Raw genomic sequence first — 16024 nt, forward strand, 5'->3', positions numbered from 1 at the left:
CAGCAGGCTGTGAATATGCATGTATGTGTGCGTGTGCATGTAACAGATAAGGAGGGGAAAAAAAGGTGATGGGAAAAGTCGGCACAATTTTCTAATTCACTTTTCATCAACCAGGGGGCACCAAAACCATTTCATTCACTCTTGTATGGGACTAAAACAAAGCAACAGAGCTGAGCAGAGCCACCTCTCAGCTCTGACGCAGATTGGCTTCTCATACTACCCGTCAATGTGATACTCAATTACAATACAATATGCAAGTAAGGCTGAGATATTGTAGGGCCAAGGTGCTGCCTACCTGTAGGACAGGGCTCCAGCAAAGTGGCTCTCGATATAAGTGTCCATGACTGGTTTGAAGTGCTGGAATTTGCTGTCCTGGAGGAGGTTGATGATGTGGACCTGAGGTAAAGCAGAAAGTAACACACTTCAGATTAATATATACATTTGTACCTCGAAATTAAACTTTAAATTCTACCATCAGACGCTAAAGATAAGGGGAAAGTTCAAAAACTTATATTTAGATATTTACGTATACAGATCATCTAAAAATATAACAACATTTTGACACTGGTTGCACTGATTTCTTCATGTTGTGTGATAGTTGTTGTAACTAAATCTGTCCAAACCACAGAAGATAAGTCCACTTGTCAGACTTGTTGGATTGATCTCAAAACCACAAAAAGGAAACTTGATGGTTGCCCTGGCTTGTGAGAGCTTTTCATCATTGATAACACCACACTGAGAGGAGAAAGTCTGTTCATGTGTCAGTGTGAGACTGATGACAGCCAGAGAGAGAGAGAGAGACACACACACACGCACGCACGCACGCACACACACACACACACACACACACACACACACACGCACAGGGAGAGATCGATCACTGGCCTCGCTGTATCTGTGCAGTGCAGCATGACCGGGGTGAGATTGGTCCAGCGAGCTCTGAAGCGTTACATCACTAGCTCTTTCAACCACAGTTAGCACGTGTTTCTGTTTTTTTTGTTGTTGTTTTTTTGTGACTCAAACAATATGAGATTTTGCTATGGGAAGAAGAAAAAAATAAGACAATACAAAGATCCATGAAAATGGACAGCTTACTTACCAGAGAATCAAACACCTTCAGTCCATATCTCTGAGAGCTTTCATCCAGAATACCAAAGAGAGTGTCCAGAGTGTCCTGTAGAAACTGGTAAAAGGAGTGGGACAAAAGAAAGTTTGGACAAAGCGACACAGAGCTGCACCATGAACTTATGGCTTTTCCGTTTTTTAACATTCTCAACTTCTCAATTTGGAGACTTAGGTGCATGTGGACTAAAATCTAATTAAAAACAACTAGGTGTGACTGCAAGGACAGCAGGAGCAATTCAGGACTGGGAATCTGATTCTGGACCTACTTTGACAATCTCTGAGCCATCGATCTCCTTCAGTTTAGAGAGGCTGTCATTGATCCTTTCAGGGTGGGCTCGCCACTTCAACAGATCCAGCATATCACCTTGAGAAAGACGGGGTGGTAAAGGGACACTTATCAGTAAACAAAAGAGTGACAAGCAGCAGAGATTAAGACACATCTTTTGCTTGTTTGTAAAGAAAAGGCAGGATTAGGGGCCAATATGCACCTCAGATCACAAAGCATCACCATCCATCCATCCATCCATCATCTATACCCGCTGCTGGAGCCTATCCCAGCTCTCTTTGGGTGAAAGGCAGGGGTACACCCTGGACAGGTCACCAGTCCATCACAGGGCCACATAGAGACAAACTACCTCACACACTCACACTCACTACTATGGGCAATTTAGAGTCACCAATCAACCTGACATACATGTTTTTGGACTGTGGGAGGAAACCAGAGTACCTGGAGAAAACCCACACAAGCACAGGGAGAACATGTAAACTCCACACAGGAAGGCCAGGTTGCGAACCCACGACTTTCTTGCTGTGAGGCAACAGTGCTAAACACCCAGCCACCGTGCTGCCGTCAAAGCATCACACACTTCTATTATAGCCCAAAACCTCCGCCGAATCCAAACAAATTATGACATTTTCAAGTGCAGTGGGATAAAGGAGATAAAAAGTCATTTTCCTGAGCCAGAGCCCCCAGACACACACATGAATAAAACATAAGCTTCAAGAAGAAAGTCTCTTAGATGACCCGTCTGCTCAACCTGAAGTATCTCTTGAAACGTTATGTATGAATTTGTGACAAATATTCTTTTACCATCAAAATATCTGCAATACTCCTAATTAATTTACCAACAAAATCAAATGTATTCTGGAAATTAACAGCAAATTAAAGCTTTTCCCCCAAGTGAATTGTGCCTGTAGTTGTTATATTTTCTATACTGTATTCTTCAGCTAATCCTGCTAAAATAGGGACAGAGCTTGATGAAGTTTGTAGTGCACCAGTAACTCACTGGAGTCACTGCTGATTTTGATGCATCTTCACTGTTGGCTAAAGATTTATTTATTTTTTACCATGAATGAGGCCAGCTAGTCTTGATGAATCAAGACTGCAAACCCCACTGTGCAAGCAGATTTCGGAAAGCATATGGATTTATTAGTTTGAGTGAGTTCTGCAAACTGGAAGCTGTTTCTCCCACTATGAATATTCACAGGTTTATTCACACACACGTCTTGGATGGAAATACCATTTTCTCACTTGCACAGAAACTCACTGTTTTTTCCTTAAACATATGGCATTTTACCATTTCGATAGTCTTTTTCAAACTATCTTTGGTACTAATAGTTCAACACCCTACTTTACAGACACACAATGACTGGACAGTACGGCAACCTACAGGATAACTAATTTAAAATGCGACAACAGCTCGAGCACAGCGTCCGCACACACACCTCACCAGGCAAGTGGGCAGACTGTCAATCCCGAGTCTAGTTTACCATTTTGTGTGAGCTTGGTGGAGCAGAGAAAGCTGGTGATCCAGAAAGACTCCTTTGTGCCTTTCAGTGTCTGGTTGTTGGATGGGAGGTTGGCCTTAGAGAAAGGCAGCTTCAGGTAGCGCGAGCAGTCTGCCAAGCTGGTATTCTCCTCACACTGGAAAGAGAAAGAAGAGAAAGAAAAGCACACATTTGGTGAGCTGGCACAGTGGGTTTATAAGAAAGAAGCAGATGAACGTGATAATATCTGAAAGCTTTCATTAGACCATATGTGAGTGATTTCTTTTAGCAGTAAGAAAATATATATAGGTTGTAAATGATAGGTTCACATTTTATAACCGGTGTAGAATTGTAGCTTGTTTACAGTCATGACATTGAAAACATTAAAACTTTGGGAGGTTCAGAGACAAATGGGATTTTTTTTTTTAGGATTTCATGTGCAGTCTTAATGCACTTCTGAGGCCATTTGAGCTCCACAGTTTGGACTGATTCTTCTGTGTCTATTTTGGGACTGAGAAGAAACTAGGCCATGCCAGTTTCATTGAGCTTTTCAGCAACCTTCATCTGGCATTAGATTGGGCCTTTCCCCCTTCTCAATGGTGGGAACACAACAGACTACCAGAGTTCTAAAACCTGTGGAATTGATGTGTTGCTAAGTCTGGCAACACAAGGGAAAACTGGACAATTATGATTTGTCTTCACTTTTAAAGACAGCTAAAACAAATTGGAGCTAACAGTAGTGTAAACAAGCAGATTTTTGGTCAGTGTGCCAAGAAAATGCATGAATCTGCTCCTTCCTTTTCTGTCCTGTGCACAGGCTGAGGTTTACGCACACACCCTTTGCCTGAAGCTGAAGAAAAGCATGCAGTCTGCAATTACTCTGAATTCTGCATCTTGCAGAAGCTTCTAACTGGGGATGCTGACCATTTTATTAGCTTTAGTCTTTTGATGTGTCAAACCAAAAATGTGCAAAAAGATGACTGTCAGCCTCTTAAGGTCTGTAAAATGCAGAGAATGGACATATGGGTCATGCTAAATATAGATAGCATGTTAGGTCTGCACCAACATCTGCCAACTTGCCTCAAAGTAAATGCACAAGTACCAACTCTCTCTTAAACACGCTCAAGCAAACCTACAGACATTAACACTCACCCGCAGTTAAAAACCAACCTCAAACCTTACGCAAGTGGACGTTACTCACTGGTTTGTCAGCCCGACGCAATGGATTGATGTGAGCGGTTTGTGATAACAGAATGACCACATTTTACCATTCAGCACAAATGATTCACATAATCATACACAGTACAATGTGTAATCCCCTCTGAAGTAACCTCACTGATACAAGCGACACAAAACAGATGACCACTGGACTCCATTATCTCTGACTGGGCACATCTTTTGTCTGCAAATTTCACTTTGGCCATTATAGAAATATCATGTTAAGTATGTCATAAATGGATTTAAGACGAGAGAAAAGCACAATGATGAAGACCAAATGTAGTCGGTGAGAGCTTTACCTTATGAATAATGAGCTCGTGTGTGCCATCTGGCAGAGTCCTGCCATCCTCCTGCATCAGAGGAACAAAGGAGTAGCCAAACAGTTTCTTCTCTCCCTTGTCTTTAGCTGTCAAACAACAACACATTGACATGGCACTGAGTCTAAAACACACAATCACAGGCTGCAAGAAAACAAACAACAAAACAACAGCTGATATAATGAAACCAGTTCTATAAAGTATAACCAGTATCTTAAAGTGTAACTTATTTTAAAACTGCAAATGTGAACATAAACACTAAAATGTGTTGCCAAGAAAACATTTACAGGATATGTTTCATCTTTATGTAACCCACATACCTGTCTGTTGGGTAGAATCAAAAATGTATTGCACCTGTACCACACTACCCATAATACCTGGGTGTTGTGACCTTACCCTGAGTAAGTACCCTGACCTCAGCACAACATCAACTGCTGGCAAAACACAACCACACACACACAAAAAAAAACACAAAAAAAAAAACAGCAGAAAACATATTTTCAGCCTTTATTAAGTTACTCTTCGAGGGCCTGATTAATGTGGTCTGTGTTTTAAGAAGATTTCTTAAAGCTCTGGGCATAATTTGCATTATGAACACATGTAATCTGATGTATCTGCTGCTTTAGCAATAAAGTGCTAATGTGCACAGCGGGAAGTCAGAAGCGTAGTGCTATGAAGGTTTCTATTTCCTTTCATTGCAGCACCACTGATTCATTTAGGCGGCTTGTGTGTCTGGTTGTGTGTTCGCTCTCCCTGGAGAAGGACAAGTTGTACTGTATTATACTTAGAAATTGCTACTCCTCCACTGCCATTTTATTCCTGTCTTGCTTTGCTGTGACGAAGGTTTTACAGCGGGAAAGTTATTGCTTGCTATACACTTTTTGCTTTTTGTTGTGTCTGGTTCTCTTCGGACAGGTTTTCCTAATCTATAAACCTTTACAGCTTTGGGCAATGGGGAGAGACTGGAAAGCTTAAGGGGCACTGTGGTAAACGCAGGCTTAGCTGAGCTTGGCAGATCAGGTAGAGATTGATGTACGTTATATTTCGACAACACCCTGCTAAATGCATTATGCTATTATATAGTACAATCTAATGGTTTAGGGGCTTTGTTGTGCATTTACAGTTCTAAAGTCTAAATGTGGAATATTTTATTTTGTCTATTAAGAATCTAAGAAATCCAGTTCCAATGACAACATGAGTTTAAAATCTTACATATTCTATCAAAAACAGTCAGGTATAATAAAGGTCCTTAAAGTACAGCACTGCTGATGCTGATAAATGCTCACAGTCCCCTTCAGTCCCATTTAGGAACAACACTAGACTGCTAACACATTAACAGTTACCAATGCTGCATAATGACTCCAAAAACCAGACAGCAGTTAAAAAAGCACATTCATAAAAATGAGCTTTCTCTTTTGCCTTAATTGAAAATTACTGTGTCTGCTAATCATATTTCTACAGGCAGGATATCCTTGAGTTGAGGGGCCCTAATAGTATGTGCAGTATTGTCTTCTCAGTTTGGTGTCACCACAGGCCTAAATTGGGCTCTTAATAGGCCGCCCTTGGGTAGCAATGCTAGCACTGCCAGCAGTAATAAGGCTACTATATCTACTGCACACAGCCACACAGCCTCCCAGCCTGGCATAATAATATCAGCTTGTTATGAGAGAAGAGACTCTGCCTTCTCCCCATAGCCCAGCAAAACAGTGCAATAGAGTGAGGGCAATATTTTGTTCATAATTAAAGTTTTGTCTCATTAGGAGGTGAGAAGTTGGACAAACTAGTATCGTTATGAAAATGCTAAAACGAGCCCGGACTTCTACTCTTGGACATTGTGTGTTTGGGGGTGGCAGCAGCCTCGGGGCTTGAGCCCTGAGGCTTGGCAAGTTGAAGCGGATGGGAAAGTGAAAGCTTATTCTCCCTCCACAACAACGCCTTTTTACCTTCAGCCCCTCTGGATAATCAGCTGAAAACAAAGCAGTACCTCAGGCATTCACACCGTGGGCAGCTAATGTGTGAACGAATTAACCCGTTTAACCTCTAGCTGATAAATAAATCAACAACCTCATTCCTACTTACTGGAGCAGTGTCTGAACTCAAACCGGACATGCGACCCCCGGAATACGTCGACTGGGATAGGAAGCTTGATCTGCTCTGCCCAGCGGGGGCTGTTGTTGTGGTACAGCACCAAGGAGTGGTACTCATCCCCACCCGGTTCACCCGAGCCAGCGGCCATATGACTCTGAAAGGCAAAAAGTAAGAAGGAACATAGATGGATGAAACAAGAGTAACAAAGGAACTGGAGCTGAAGAGAGGAAATGAGGGGCAATGCTCAAGGATGAGATAAAGAGCAGATTTGAAGGAAACTGAATTAATATGTCAGACATGCACAATATATAAAAGTACTAACAACCATGTACCGCAGATATACCAATATAGTGACAATGAGAGGATTGCGTGCCATTCGGGGGCAGAGGCAGTTGGAGCAGGGTTATATTTGAGTCTATTTTCTGTCCAAAGCCAAGGCAGGGCAGGAAACCACAGAGGCAGACTGTCACAGTGCTGGACCAGAAATGGGCAACACACTGGAAAGACACTTACTGTAGCTTTCATCTGGGTCAGCAATATTTAAATTAGTTTCTCTCCAAAATAGGAGTTAACTGCTACAGGATTTACTATCCTTGATCATAGTGTTCAGTCTTTAAAATTATATTCTTTCCAATGACAGTTGCAGGTCAAACAAAATGAAGGCACGTGACATAAAGCCACTAAATAAAAGATTCTTTTTACCTTCAGGATTTGTCCATCGATGTCCAGCACATAGACTGTGATCTCTACATTCCTGGCTACGCTCTTCCCGCCCTTCTCAAACTCTCCTTTCTCCAGTGTGATGTAAAGGTCATTCCTCATCTCTCCTGTAGAAACAGGAAGGTAAACGAGGCAACAAGGCATTGATTATGCATACAAGTGGAAATTATTAATGATGTCTCAGCAGCCTGATGACAATTTTCAGTGGAATCCATCATGACAAGGATGGGCAGCATTTACATTAGTGGCATTTAATATGTTTTCTGCTGATGTGAAATGTGAGATTTAGCTATGACCATCAGAGAACGCACGATTTAAAATCGGCTGTGAGCAGATGTGCAGCACATTTACACAACTTTACATAGCATATGCAGTAGTACTCCTCAAGACCTGCAAACAGTGACTCTCAGACGCATGATATTTGGACAGGTGCATACTGAAATCATGTTACTTTACAGTTTAATCATTATTATCGGTTGCTTAATGGAGATTTGCAGTAAGTGCACATCTGAGCTGAGTAAATACCGTATATAATGATAAACACAGAGCCTTCCTGCACATTTTAAAGTAATCTGGTAAAGTCAATTATGTTTTAAGGGATTCCCAAACCCAAATCTGACCTACAAATGCGACTGTAACACAGCTTTACGTCAAGAGGGTTGCTGCAATCTGCCAAAAACACTGATTGGTAAATAATCCCTGGAAATTGGTGCAAGGCGATCTGGATAAGAAAGAGGATAAGCCTGTTTCCTCTGCAGACGAGCTGTGGTCAGACGCGTTGTAAAATAAGCTCCCTATATAACCGTAGTAAGTGAGAGCGTGTGTGTGTGTGTGTGTGTGTGCTCATCATATCTGTATCTCTGGGGTCAAGATTGATTTTCTGCTCTTAACAACAGTAACCATGGCAACGTGAGGCATTCTATATGGATCCATACTGTACGCTCGCAGCACACAAGCAGGGTGGACACACAAGGAGGGGGACTGGAAAGGTGAGTGTGTTTGTGTGTGAGAAAAAAAAAAGAAAGATACAGTCAAATACAAATCCTGAAGGGAAAGAGAGAAAAAAAAAGGGAGAGACAGTTTCCATAGCCCAAGGGCAGACTTAAAGAGGCAGAAAGGGTGAGAGCACTCAGCGTTAAGGGTTTGTAGTCAGACAAAGACAAAGAAAGAGACTGTGAACATAAATCTGTGTTAGTGAGGCTCTGGGGGACCCACAGTCTGTGGTTCCTCTTTATCTGTGTGACCAGCCAACACCACACTTATTTAAAAGAACAACTCTTCTGTGGATTAAAAAAAAAACGCTGTCATCCTGCTCAGTAAATGAACAAACAAAGACCCATTTCAGACTGCACTTTCCCATGTACACACTTTCCCCCTGTGTCAGTAAATATGAACAGGTACATTTTTAGCCCCTTATTTTTCCTTCAATTCAAGTGGTTGTACATTTGTTACCAAGGAAACAAGACCCCATCCAGCTAAGCCGGGGGATCTCTGCAGGGGTCTGTGTCATTTAGAGGAGCACCTATCTAAATGATGCCTGTCTACGTGAAACAACCTGAATATTTCATCTTCTGAGAGTCCCCTTAGGTGTAATTCAAATATGACTCTACTCATGCAATAACTAGGTCAGTCAAATGTTACCAAGGCAGATACAGAAGCTATTATGAGGCAGCTCAATGTATACAATACAAACACTGGAAAAGTGATCATTAATTTTAGAGCCTCTAAATAGAATTTTCTAATCTGAACTGACAGTTTATTAAAAAAAGGTTGATTTCTGACTTACTGTATATATCTAATCAACCATGTTGTTATATTTTAAATTAATCTAATACATAGGAAATTACACATTTTATGTCAGTGGTAACAGCAATTTGTGGAGAATAAATAGGTGAAGTACTATTCGAGAGTGTTTAGCACTGCTGCCTCACTGTAAGAGGCTTCTTCTCTAAATTGGCCAGCTGGGGCCTTTCTGTGGAGAGCTTCCACACCCTGCCCTGGACTATTTTCTTGCAGGTAGTCCTATTATAAATCTGTAGTTGTGACAATACTGTCATTATGTTTGCCTGTCTACATTGGACTCTAGCACCTTAAGCCCTCATACAGATCAAGGATAGATACAGAACTAGGTGGGTAGAATGATCAAAGGTTGCAAGCACATTCACGAAAAACAACTCAACAGAAAAACAAAAGACACAAGTGTCACAATACCAGAAAAGTGAAATGTTTTATCCTCATCAGTAGGAAAAACGGATAATAAACCAACGAGGCCGGTGAAGGTCTTCAACACACAGGTATCTAACACCTGACAAGAAACTTGTGCGTCAATCCTTGTTCATGAGGTTTGTGGCGTCCTACCTGGCATGATGACATCAGAGAAACCCAGTTTCCTGGTGATGGACACACCCCGGGTGAAGAGGACCATGTACTCCCGCCTCAGCTGCTCTATGTCCCCATGGAGGAGCTGGAGAGCCACAGCTAAGCCTAAAATGAAATCAACAACAAAACTCAACATCTGAAATATCATATTCTGATGATATACACACCCAGGCACAGTTAGGTGTTAGATTTTTCATTTAAAGCTCAAAACGTATCAAATCCTATTCTCAATTGGTGATATTCACAAGGACATATTTCAAGTTTTATTAAAGATGAACAGACTTGTAAACAAGACAACTGTAGTTATACCTGCCAACAGCAACAGTTAAGTGCATCCCCGCACACATAAACAAAAGATGCAAACAGCCTGTGAGTCATCCCCCGCTCGTTTTTATTAGGAAGAAATCCTACATGAAGGCTGTCATCTCAAATCAATATCCTTATGCAATAACACCAAATGTCAGAAAAGCTAGATTAAAGCACCAGCTTGTATTTAGAGTTGAAAATGCAGGTGCGATGTGCTTGTCAGTGTGTGCGTCCGCGCTCATGACAGGGCGAGCCAGACAGATAAACAGCAAGAGACTGTGTGAGAGACAACAGGATGATTATTATTATTGTTGTGGATGCTTTTAGTAAAGTTGGGAGGCAGCGGTGAAACGGTTCATTAGCTGCAGTCACTAAGAGTCAACAAAGAGACGTGACTTGTTTGCAAAAACATTAGCAATATGTCAAATTACACTGTGCTACCAAAATCAGTAAGAAACAGTGACGTTGAGGAAAAAAAAAGGCTTAAAAACATTTTTAGTCAGACTGTCAAACTGTAGACAGAAAGATGACGTCATCATTTTGGCTGATAACTTTATCAAGAAAAACCACTTCCATAGAAAATGTCTGGGCTTTAACTACTGTTTATAACATATGTAAATGTGAGCTTTAATGTGATCTATCATCTCATCAGTGATTACTGGTTCTGTGTCATTGCTGGATGCTGATCTGCAGATTTTAGCCAGGGAAAAACTAGTGTGTATCCAGTGTGTCACAAAGGTGTCGTGGGGATTAAAAAGAAAATCCCATTAGGTGCAGGGGAGAGATTTTTTTTCTACCTGAGCTTAATCTGCCCGCTCCTTAATGTGGATCAGACCTTTGGCACTTCTATACATAAACAGACACATACTAACAGGCGGCCTTGAAAAGCTACTGCAGGGCTACAATTAGGCAAAGGTTTCATTACTATTCTGCCAGGTAGATGGAGCTTATGCTGAAAAAACACCCTCAACCTTTGCTGCTCTCAGCCCACCCAGCCTCCCTCTTCACAAACTCAAAAATATATAAATAAACAGGGGAAAAAAAGAAAAGAAAACAAAAACTCATTAGCAAAACACTCGAATTGTCACTACCTCTTCTGTCTCTGCCTACGCTGGCATATGGAGGTGGGAGCTGAATTATATACCTGACCTGACTCATGCAGAACCAGATTTTTATGAGATCTCTTTTATAGATTACTGGTTACATGTGCACAAAATCTCTCCTCATCAACTCTCCTCGTTCCAGTTCGTTTATCCAGAAAGACCTCATGACTGTGGAACGTACAGGTAAAGAAAAATGAGATAGTCATTAGGCTACATGTGAACAAAATAACAATCTCTCCACAGAGTCTGCCTCTATATTACCCAAACAACCCGGTGTTCTTTATATTTTAAGGGCAGCCCATTCATCTCTTTGCTGCTAATTGGCTGCTAGTAAGAGACTTCTGGCACATGGCCAGGTCTGTTTAAAAGGAGAACCACACAGCGAGACAACTAGAGACACACACAAGGATGCATACGCCTGGGCCGAAGCACACAAACAGCATAGCGCACACATACATAAACACATATTATGTTACGACACTCTGCTGCACACTTGCTTTAATTGCCCTTTGGATACTAAATGAAATTAATTATGGTCCTTCAATTATGCATGGTGTTCTGTAAGTCCTGCATGGGCATTTTTGCAGGGACACACGAAAGATGAAATATTCTCTCCAGTCTGCACATTTGGTCTTGAGGCTAGACGAGCGACTCAAGTGTTATCTGTTCTGTAAAGTTGTTCTGTAGCAGAATAACTGTCCTGTGGGAGGAATCGACTTTCCAGGTGAAATGATACCCAGTGAAGGCACAAGTGTTTAAGAACTGAGAAAGGAGGGGATCTGAGAGTTTGCAATGGCAATGTGTGTATCCTTGCAAAGTCAAACTGTCAAAGCCAATACAATTATAATTAACAGATTTGGTCCAGACAGATAAATGGTGCTCATAATACTTAAATGAAACTCAATATCCACTGCTCATTATCTTAGAAATTGAAATTACTACTCTTCTGTTTTGTGATTAAAGCATTTTTTTGTTCATAACATCAAAGTCAAATTCAGTTAAGTGGTGGAAATGTAATTTTGGAACAAACTGACTTGAATTATGCAAGCCAGCATATTGTGACAAAGGACCTGCATCTCTCCTCTAATGCACTTTGAAAGAAAAAGCACTGAGGCAAATCAGGCGTTCAGCTGGATCAATGTCTTTAGCTGACAGCTACTCAATAGCTAACATCCAAGTGTTTGTAATAAACTGCACTCTGCAGCCAAAGATGTGAGCAAACCCTTTAAAAAATTCACTTACACGCGTTTATGACGTGTGTGAGTGTGAATAATGCTGTAAAAATAAAGGCCCGAGGCATGACTTACATGATGGATGAATGGAGAAAACACTGTGAACGAAGGAAACACTCTGTCTTGTGTCGGTGATGTGGTTTTTTACCAGTTAGCGTGATTAACTGTTTTTGATCACATAATCTTGATGTCAGGCATCAAAAATGATGCTTTTACTAGAAAAACCCCTTATCTGCAATATCCTCTGCCAAAAGTTATGCAAATTAAACTGCAACAATGCACCATATTATCTGCAGGGGTTATCTATTATTAAATCTGATCACATGTGCATATCTGTGTGTGATAATAACTATCTATGATAATACAGCCAGTCAATGGTGGTAGTGGTAGGAGTAGCAAATAAAGCTGATATACAGAAAGAACCTCATTAAGATTTTTTTTTTTAGTCCAATATAAGATAAGTAAACAAGTGGTTTCTTAATGTTTCTATTTTCTTTACTGTACATTTGTTGCGCTTATCAACTAGGCAATGGAGCGTGCTCCACATCTCAACCCATTCAACAGTAACTCCATTTAAGATTTCACGCCGATGATGCAGTTTTGCTCTGAACCAAAGTGGAGTAAAACACGCTGCTCGGGTAATGCAGACTGTTTTGTGTCATTCTATTTAATTACTGCAGCCCTTCATGCATACACAAGATTATTCATGATCATTTCACATCCGCCAGTTGTATGGCTTCTCCTCAAGTAATTATTGTTTTTTTGAGGGAGGGTGGAAAGATGAGCTGACTCAGTAGATCAGTCTCAGATATTTGACATGCCTCTAATCTTGTTTCCTATTTCTTCAGTTCCTCTAACAAATATCAACTTTTACATAGCAGGCTATGGTGTTCCTGTACAAATACAAGAGGCAGATATAAGACAAACTCTGTTAACACACAAAGCAAATTATTTTCATTATGAAAGTAACACCCTGCAGCAAGTCTGCAAGTCTCTGCAAATCAGCTTTAAAATTTCTGATGAACTGCAGCTGATTGCTGACTGCTAATTTTACATTTCCCCCTTAATGCAAACAGCTGCAAAAACTAGCCAACACTGTTTAGATAATAATTACAGCTTTATTATTGCACATCACTCTCTGTGTCCTATTCAAGCCGCAATCACTGCAGATTCGATTTTGTAGTCATTATCTGAAGCTTGTCCTGGGCTCTGATTTTATGTTCACAAAAATATCTGTAATTTGATTCTTCTAATGAATGTGTCTCTTTAACACCAGTGTACAATCCAATAGAATGATGTACAGCCTTCATATGCTATGACATTTCTTGGACGTCTGAAGAACTGAATGTTCTGATTCTCCGCCAACCTGTTGCTATGGGAAACTGCTGATGCTGCTGTTTTGTATGGTGCAAACGCAGCTATTTATAAAAGTCATCTGAATGCATTTGCAACAGCATGATTCCTGCACACAAAACCATGTGAAGACTGATCTGCTCCCCTAAAGAGGAACTTCATACCCACATGAACGCTAGTCAGACTGGAAACTGACCATTGCATGGTAAGAGACAAAAGGTTGTATGAGCTAAGCTTGTTATCGCAACATAATGAAGGTATTGTGATTGAAACCACCGCTAAAAGTTCTATCAACCAAGGAGGTCAACTCGTAGCATGCATAATTCCCTTTGTTTAATATGTTAAATCAAGAGGAGTAGATAGGAAGAAGCAAAATGGAAAAAACCAATGTGGTTCTTACCAGTGTTAGATCCAGACAGGTTGTACCTGGAATTGGCCTTTTTGATGATGTTTTCATGGATCTGGTACCACTCACTCTCAGTGTTACACCTGAAATAAAAAATAGGAGAAAATTACACATAAGGAATCATCTTCATAGACGTCCTACATAAAAGGCTAACTCCAATAATTAAGTGCTAGACTTGACTTGAAACTGGACTCACGCGAGACAGATTCCTAAAAGAACAGCCAAAATCAATGCAGGAAAGGAAAAGAAATTTTGACTTTTTGGTCCCGCAAAATAGGTCAGACTAGAAAAAAACTAAATCCTACATTTTCCACTGTGCAACAACAAATATCCAAGGCATTCCCATTCTGTAACAAAGCCTGTCTGGTTTAAATTTGGGGGTAACCAAACCTAAGCTGCGATAATACAGATGACAGCATCGATGGGTATTTTGCAAAAACCTCCAAAACCAAAACCTACTATTTCTAGTCTGTTTTTAAATGCGGCTTCTCTCACACTAATTCTGAAAACATTCAGCTTAGAACTTAAATGGTAATAGAGCTAAAACCTCTCCCTGGTGTTACTGCAGGTATTGTGAAAGTGGTTGCATTTTCTTTTGAACTAAGTGTGTTTGGCCAGTCAGTCCGATCCAGTTATAATTTAGGTCAAACTGCTCTGTCGACAGTAGCCTTTTCTGTCCCTTGGGGCAGGCTGCACCATGAAAAAAAAAAAAAAGCATCATGCCTCTGAAGTACAACAAGAAAATGTGCAACATTTAACCTTATATTTGGGAAATGTTTCTGGTAATATTACTGTCATTTAGATAGAAGAGTGTGTATTTGTTTTCTAGATACAAGTGGGGCGAGAGGAGGTATACCACTCTCTAATGTGTCTGTTAAAACAAAGCTTAGCACAAAACACAGAGGTGAAAGAAAAGAGACATTAGTTCATTAGTAGTTCATTAGTAAGTAGGGCTGTTTTTCATTTTTGCAAGAAAACAAAACCTTGTACTATTGCTTTAATTATACTGTGGTTCATTAATAGCAGGGAGGCTTAGTGATGAAATGGTGGTTTTTTTCCACTTACGTATAAACCTTGAGCAGGTGGTCGTCCTTGGAGTCAGCAGTGAGGAGATCAGCGATGCTGACGACAGCGCAGCCAAACGGCCGCCGGTACTGTACGCTGCACAGGTTCTTCTTCTCCCCCGCTCCCATCCTCCCTGCGGACACACAGACACACACAGGCAGGGATCCACAGTCAGCACTGGGCTGCTATGAGGAATGTGAATAGCGCTCATAAGCCTAAAGAAGCCGCATCATAAGTCCTACCTATTCTTATGATGTGTACAACGATGTAAACATCTTTTCGTAGATCACTGCTTCCCAAATCCTGACAAAGAAGACAGGAAACACACTGTAGCATCAGTTTCTTTATGATTTTCTGTTTTTTCATAACAACAGAACACGAGTTACAGCTGTACACTGGTTTAAATTGGTCTCGGTTCATCTTTGTAAACATAAAGTCATGTTCACCACTCACCACAAATAGCGTGCATTGTCTTTCTGTCTTCTCAGGAGACTTGGGCAACCCGCTCTTATTCAGCCTGACAAAGAACCTTTCACTGTACAAGCAGAGAGACAGAGAGAGTGAACACACACATTGAGGTGAATGGATGGGGTCAGGAGTGACGGCTGGGTGTCATCATAAACAACTGCATCCAAGCCACTGTTAACGGGAACAGAATAAAGATCAGAGATGGTGTCAAAAATGTCAAGCGCTGAACAGAGGGCACTGGAGAAATCGCTTCAAACTAGAACTGTCTGAAAAGTTGAAACAGAATATGAGGCTGAAGAAAGGAAGGCAGAGAGGGAGCGGAGAGAGAGAAAGGGGGAAAGAAGATATACAAAGCTTAAATTACCGAATCAATTCCCCGATAAAGAATCTCAGCAACACTTCCGACAGCAAGTACAGCCACACGTGGCTTCTCCTAATCTAAATAAAATATATACCATGTTTTTGCAAGTTGTGGAT

General features: G+C 40.9%; 1 protein-coding gene across 2 annotated transcripts in view; it reads right to left on the reverse strand.

Annotated features, from left to right (window-relative positions):
- The window catches only part of dock4b (dedicator of cytokinesis 4b), a 90718-nt gene that overhangs the window by 35130 nt on the left and 39564 nt on the right, over positions 1–16024 (reverse strand). For both annotated transcript variants that reach the window (XM_026326652.1, XM_026326651.1), the window contains exons 9-20: positions 15533–15614; positions 15322–15382; positions 15080–15212; positions 14009–14097; positions 9594–9719; positions 7218–7342; positions 6507–6669; positions 4410–4516; positions 2896–3049; positions 1392–1489; positions 1100–1183; positions 296–396 (exon numbers count right to left, since the gene is read on the reverse strand). In XM_026326652.1, coding sequence (XP_026182437.1) covers positions 296–396; positions 1100–1183; positions 1392–1489; positions 2896–3049; positions 4410–4516; positions 6507–6669; positions 7218–7342; positions 9594–9719; positions 14009–14097; positions 15080–15212; positions 15322–15382; positions 15533–15614 — 1323 coding nt within the window. The remainder of the gene's footprint in view (positions 1–295; positions 397–1099; positions 1184–1391; positions 1490–2895; positions 3050–4409; positions 4517–6506; positions 6670–7217; positions 7343–9593; positions 9720–14008; positions 14098–15079; positions 15213–15321; positions 15383–15532; positions 15615–16024) is intronic.

Source organism: Mastacembelus armatus, chromosome 23 (assembly GCF_900324485.2).
Source record: "Mastacembelus armatus chromosome 23, fMasArm1.2, whole genome shotgun sequence".
Classification (NCBI taxonomy): domain Eukaryota; kingdom Metazoa; phylum Chordata; class Actinopteri; order Synbranchiformes; family Mastacembelidae; genus Mastacembelus; species Mastacembelus armatus.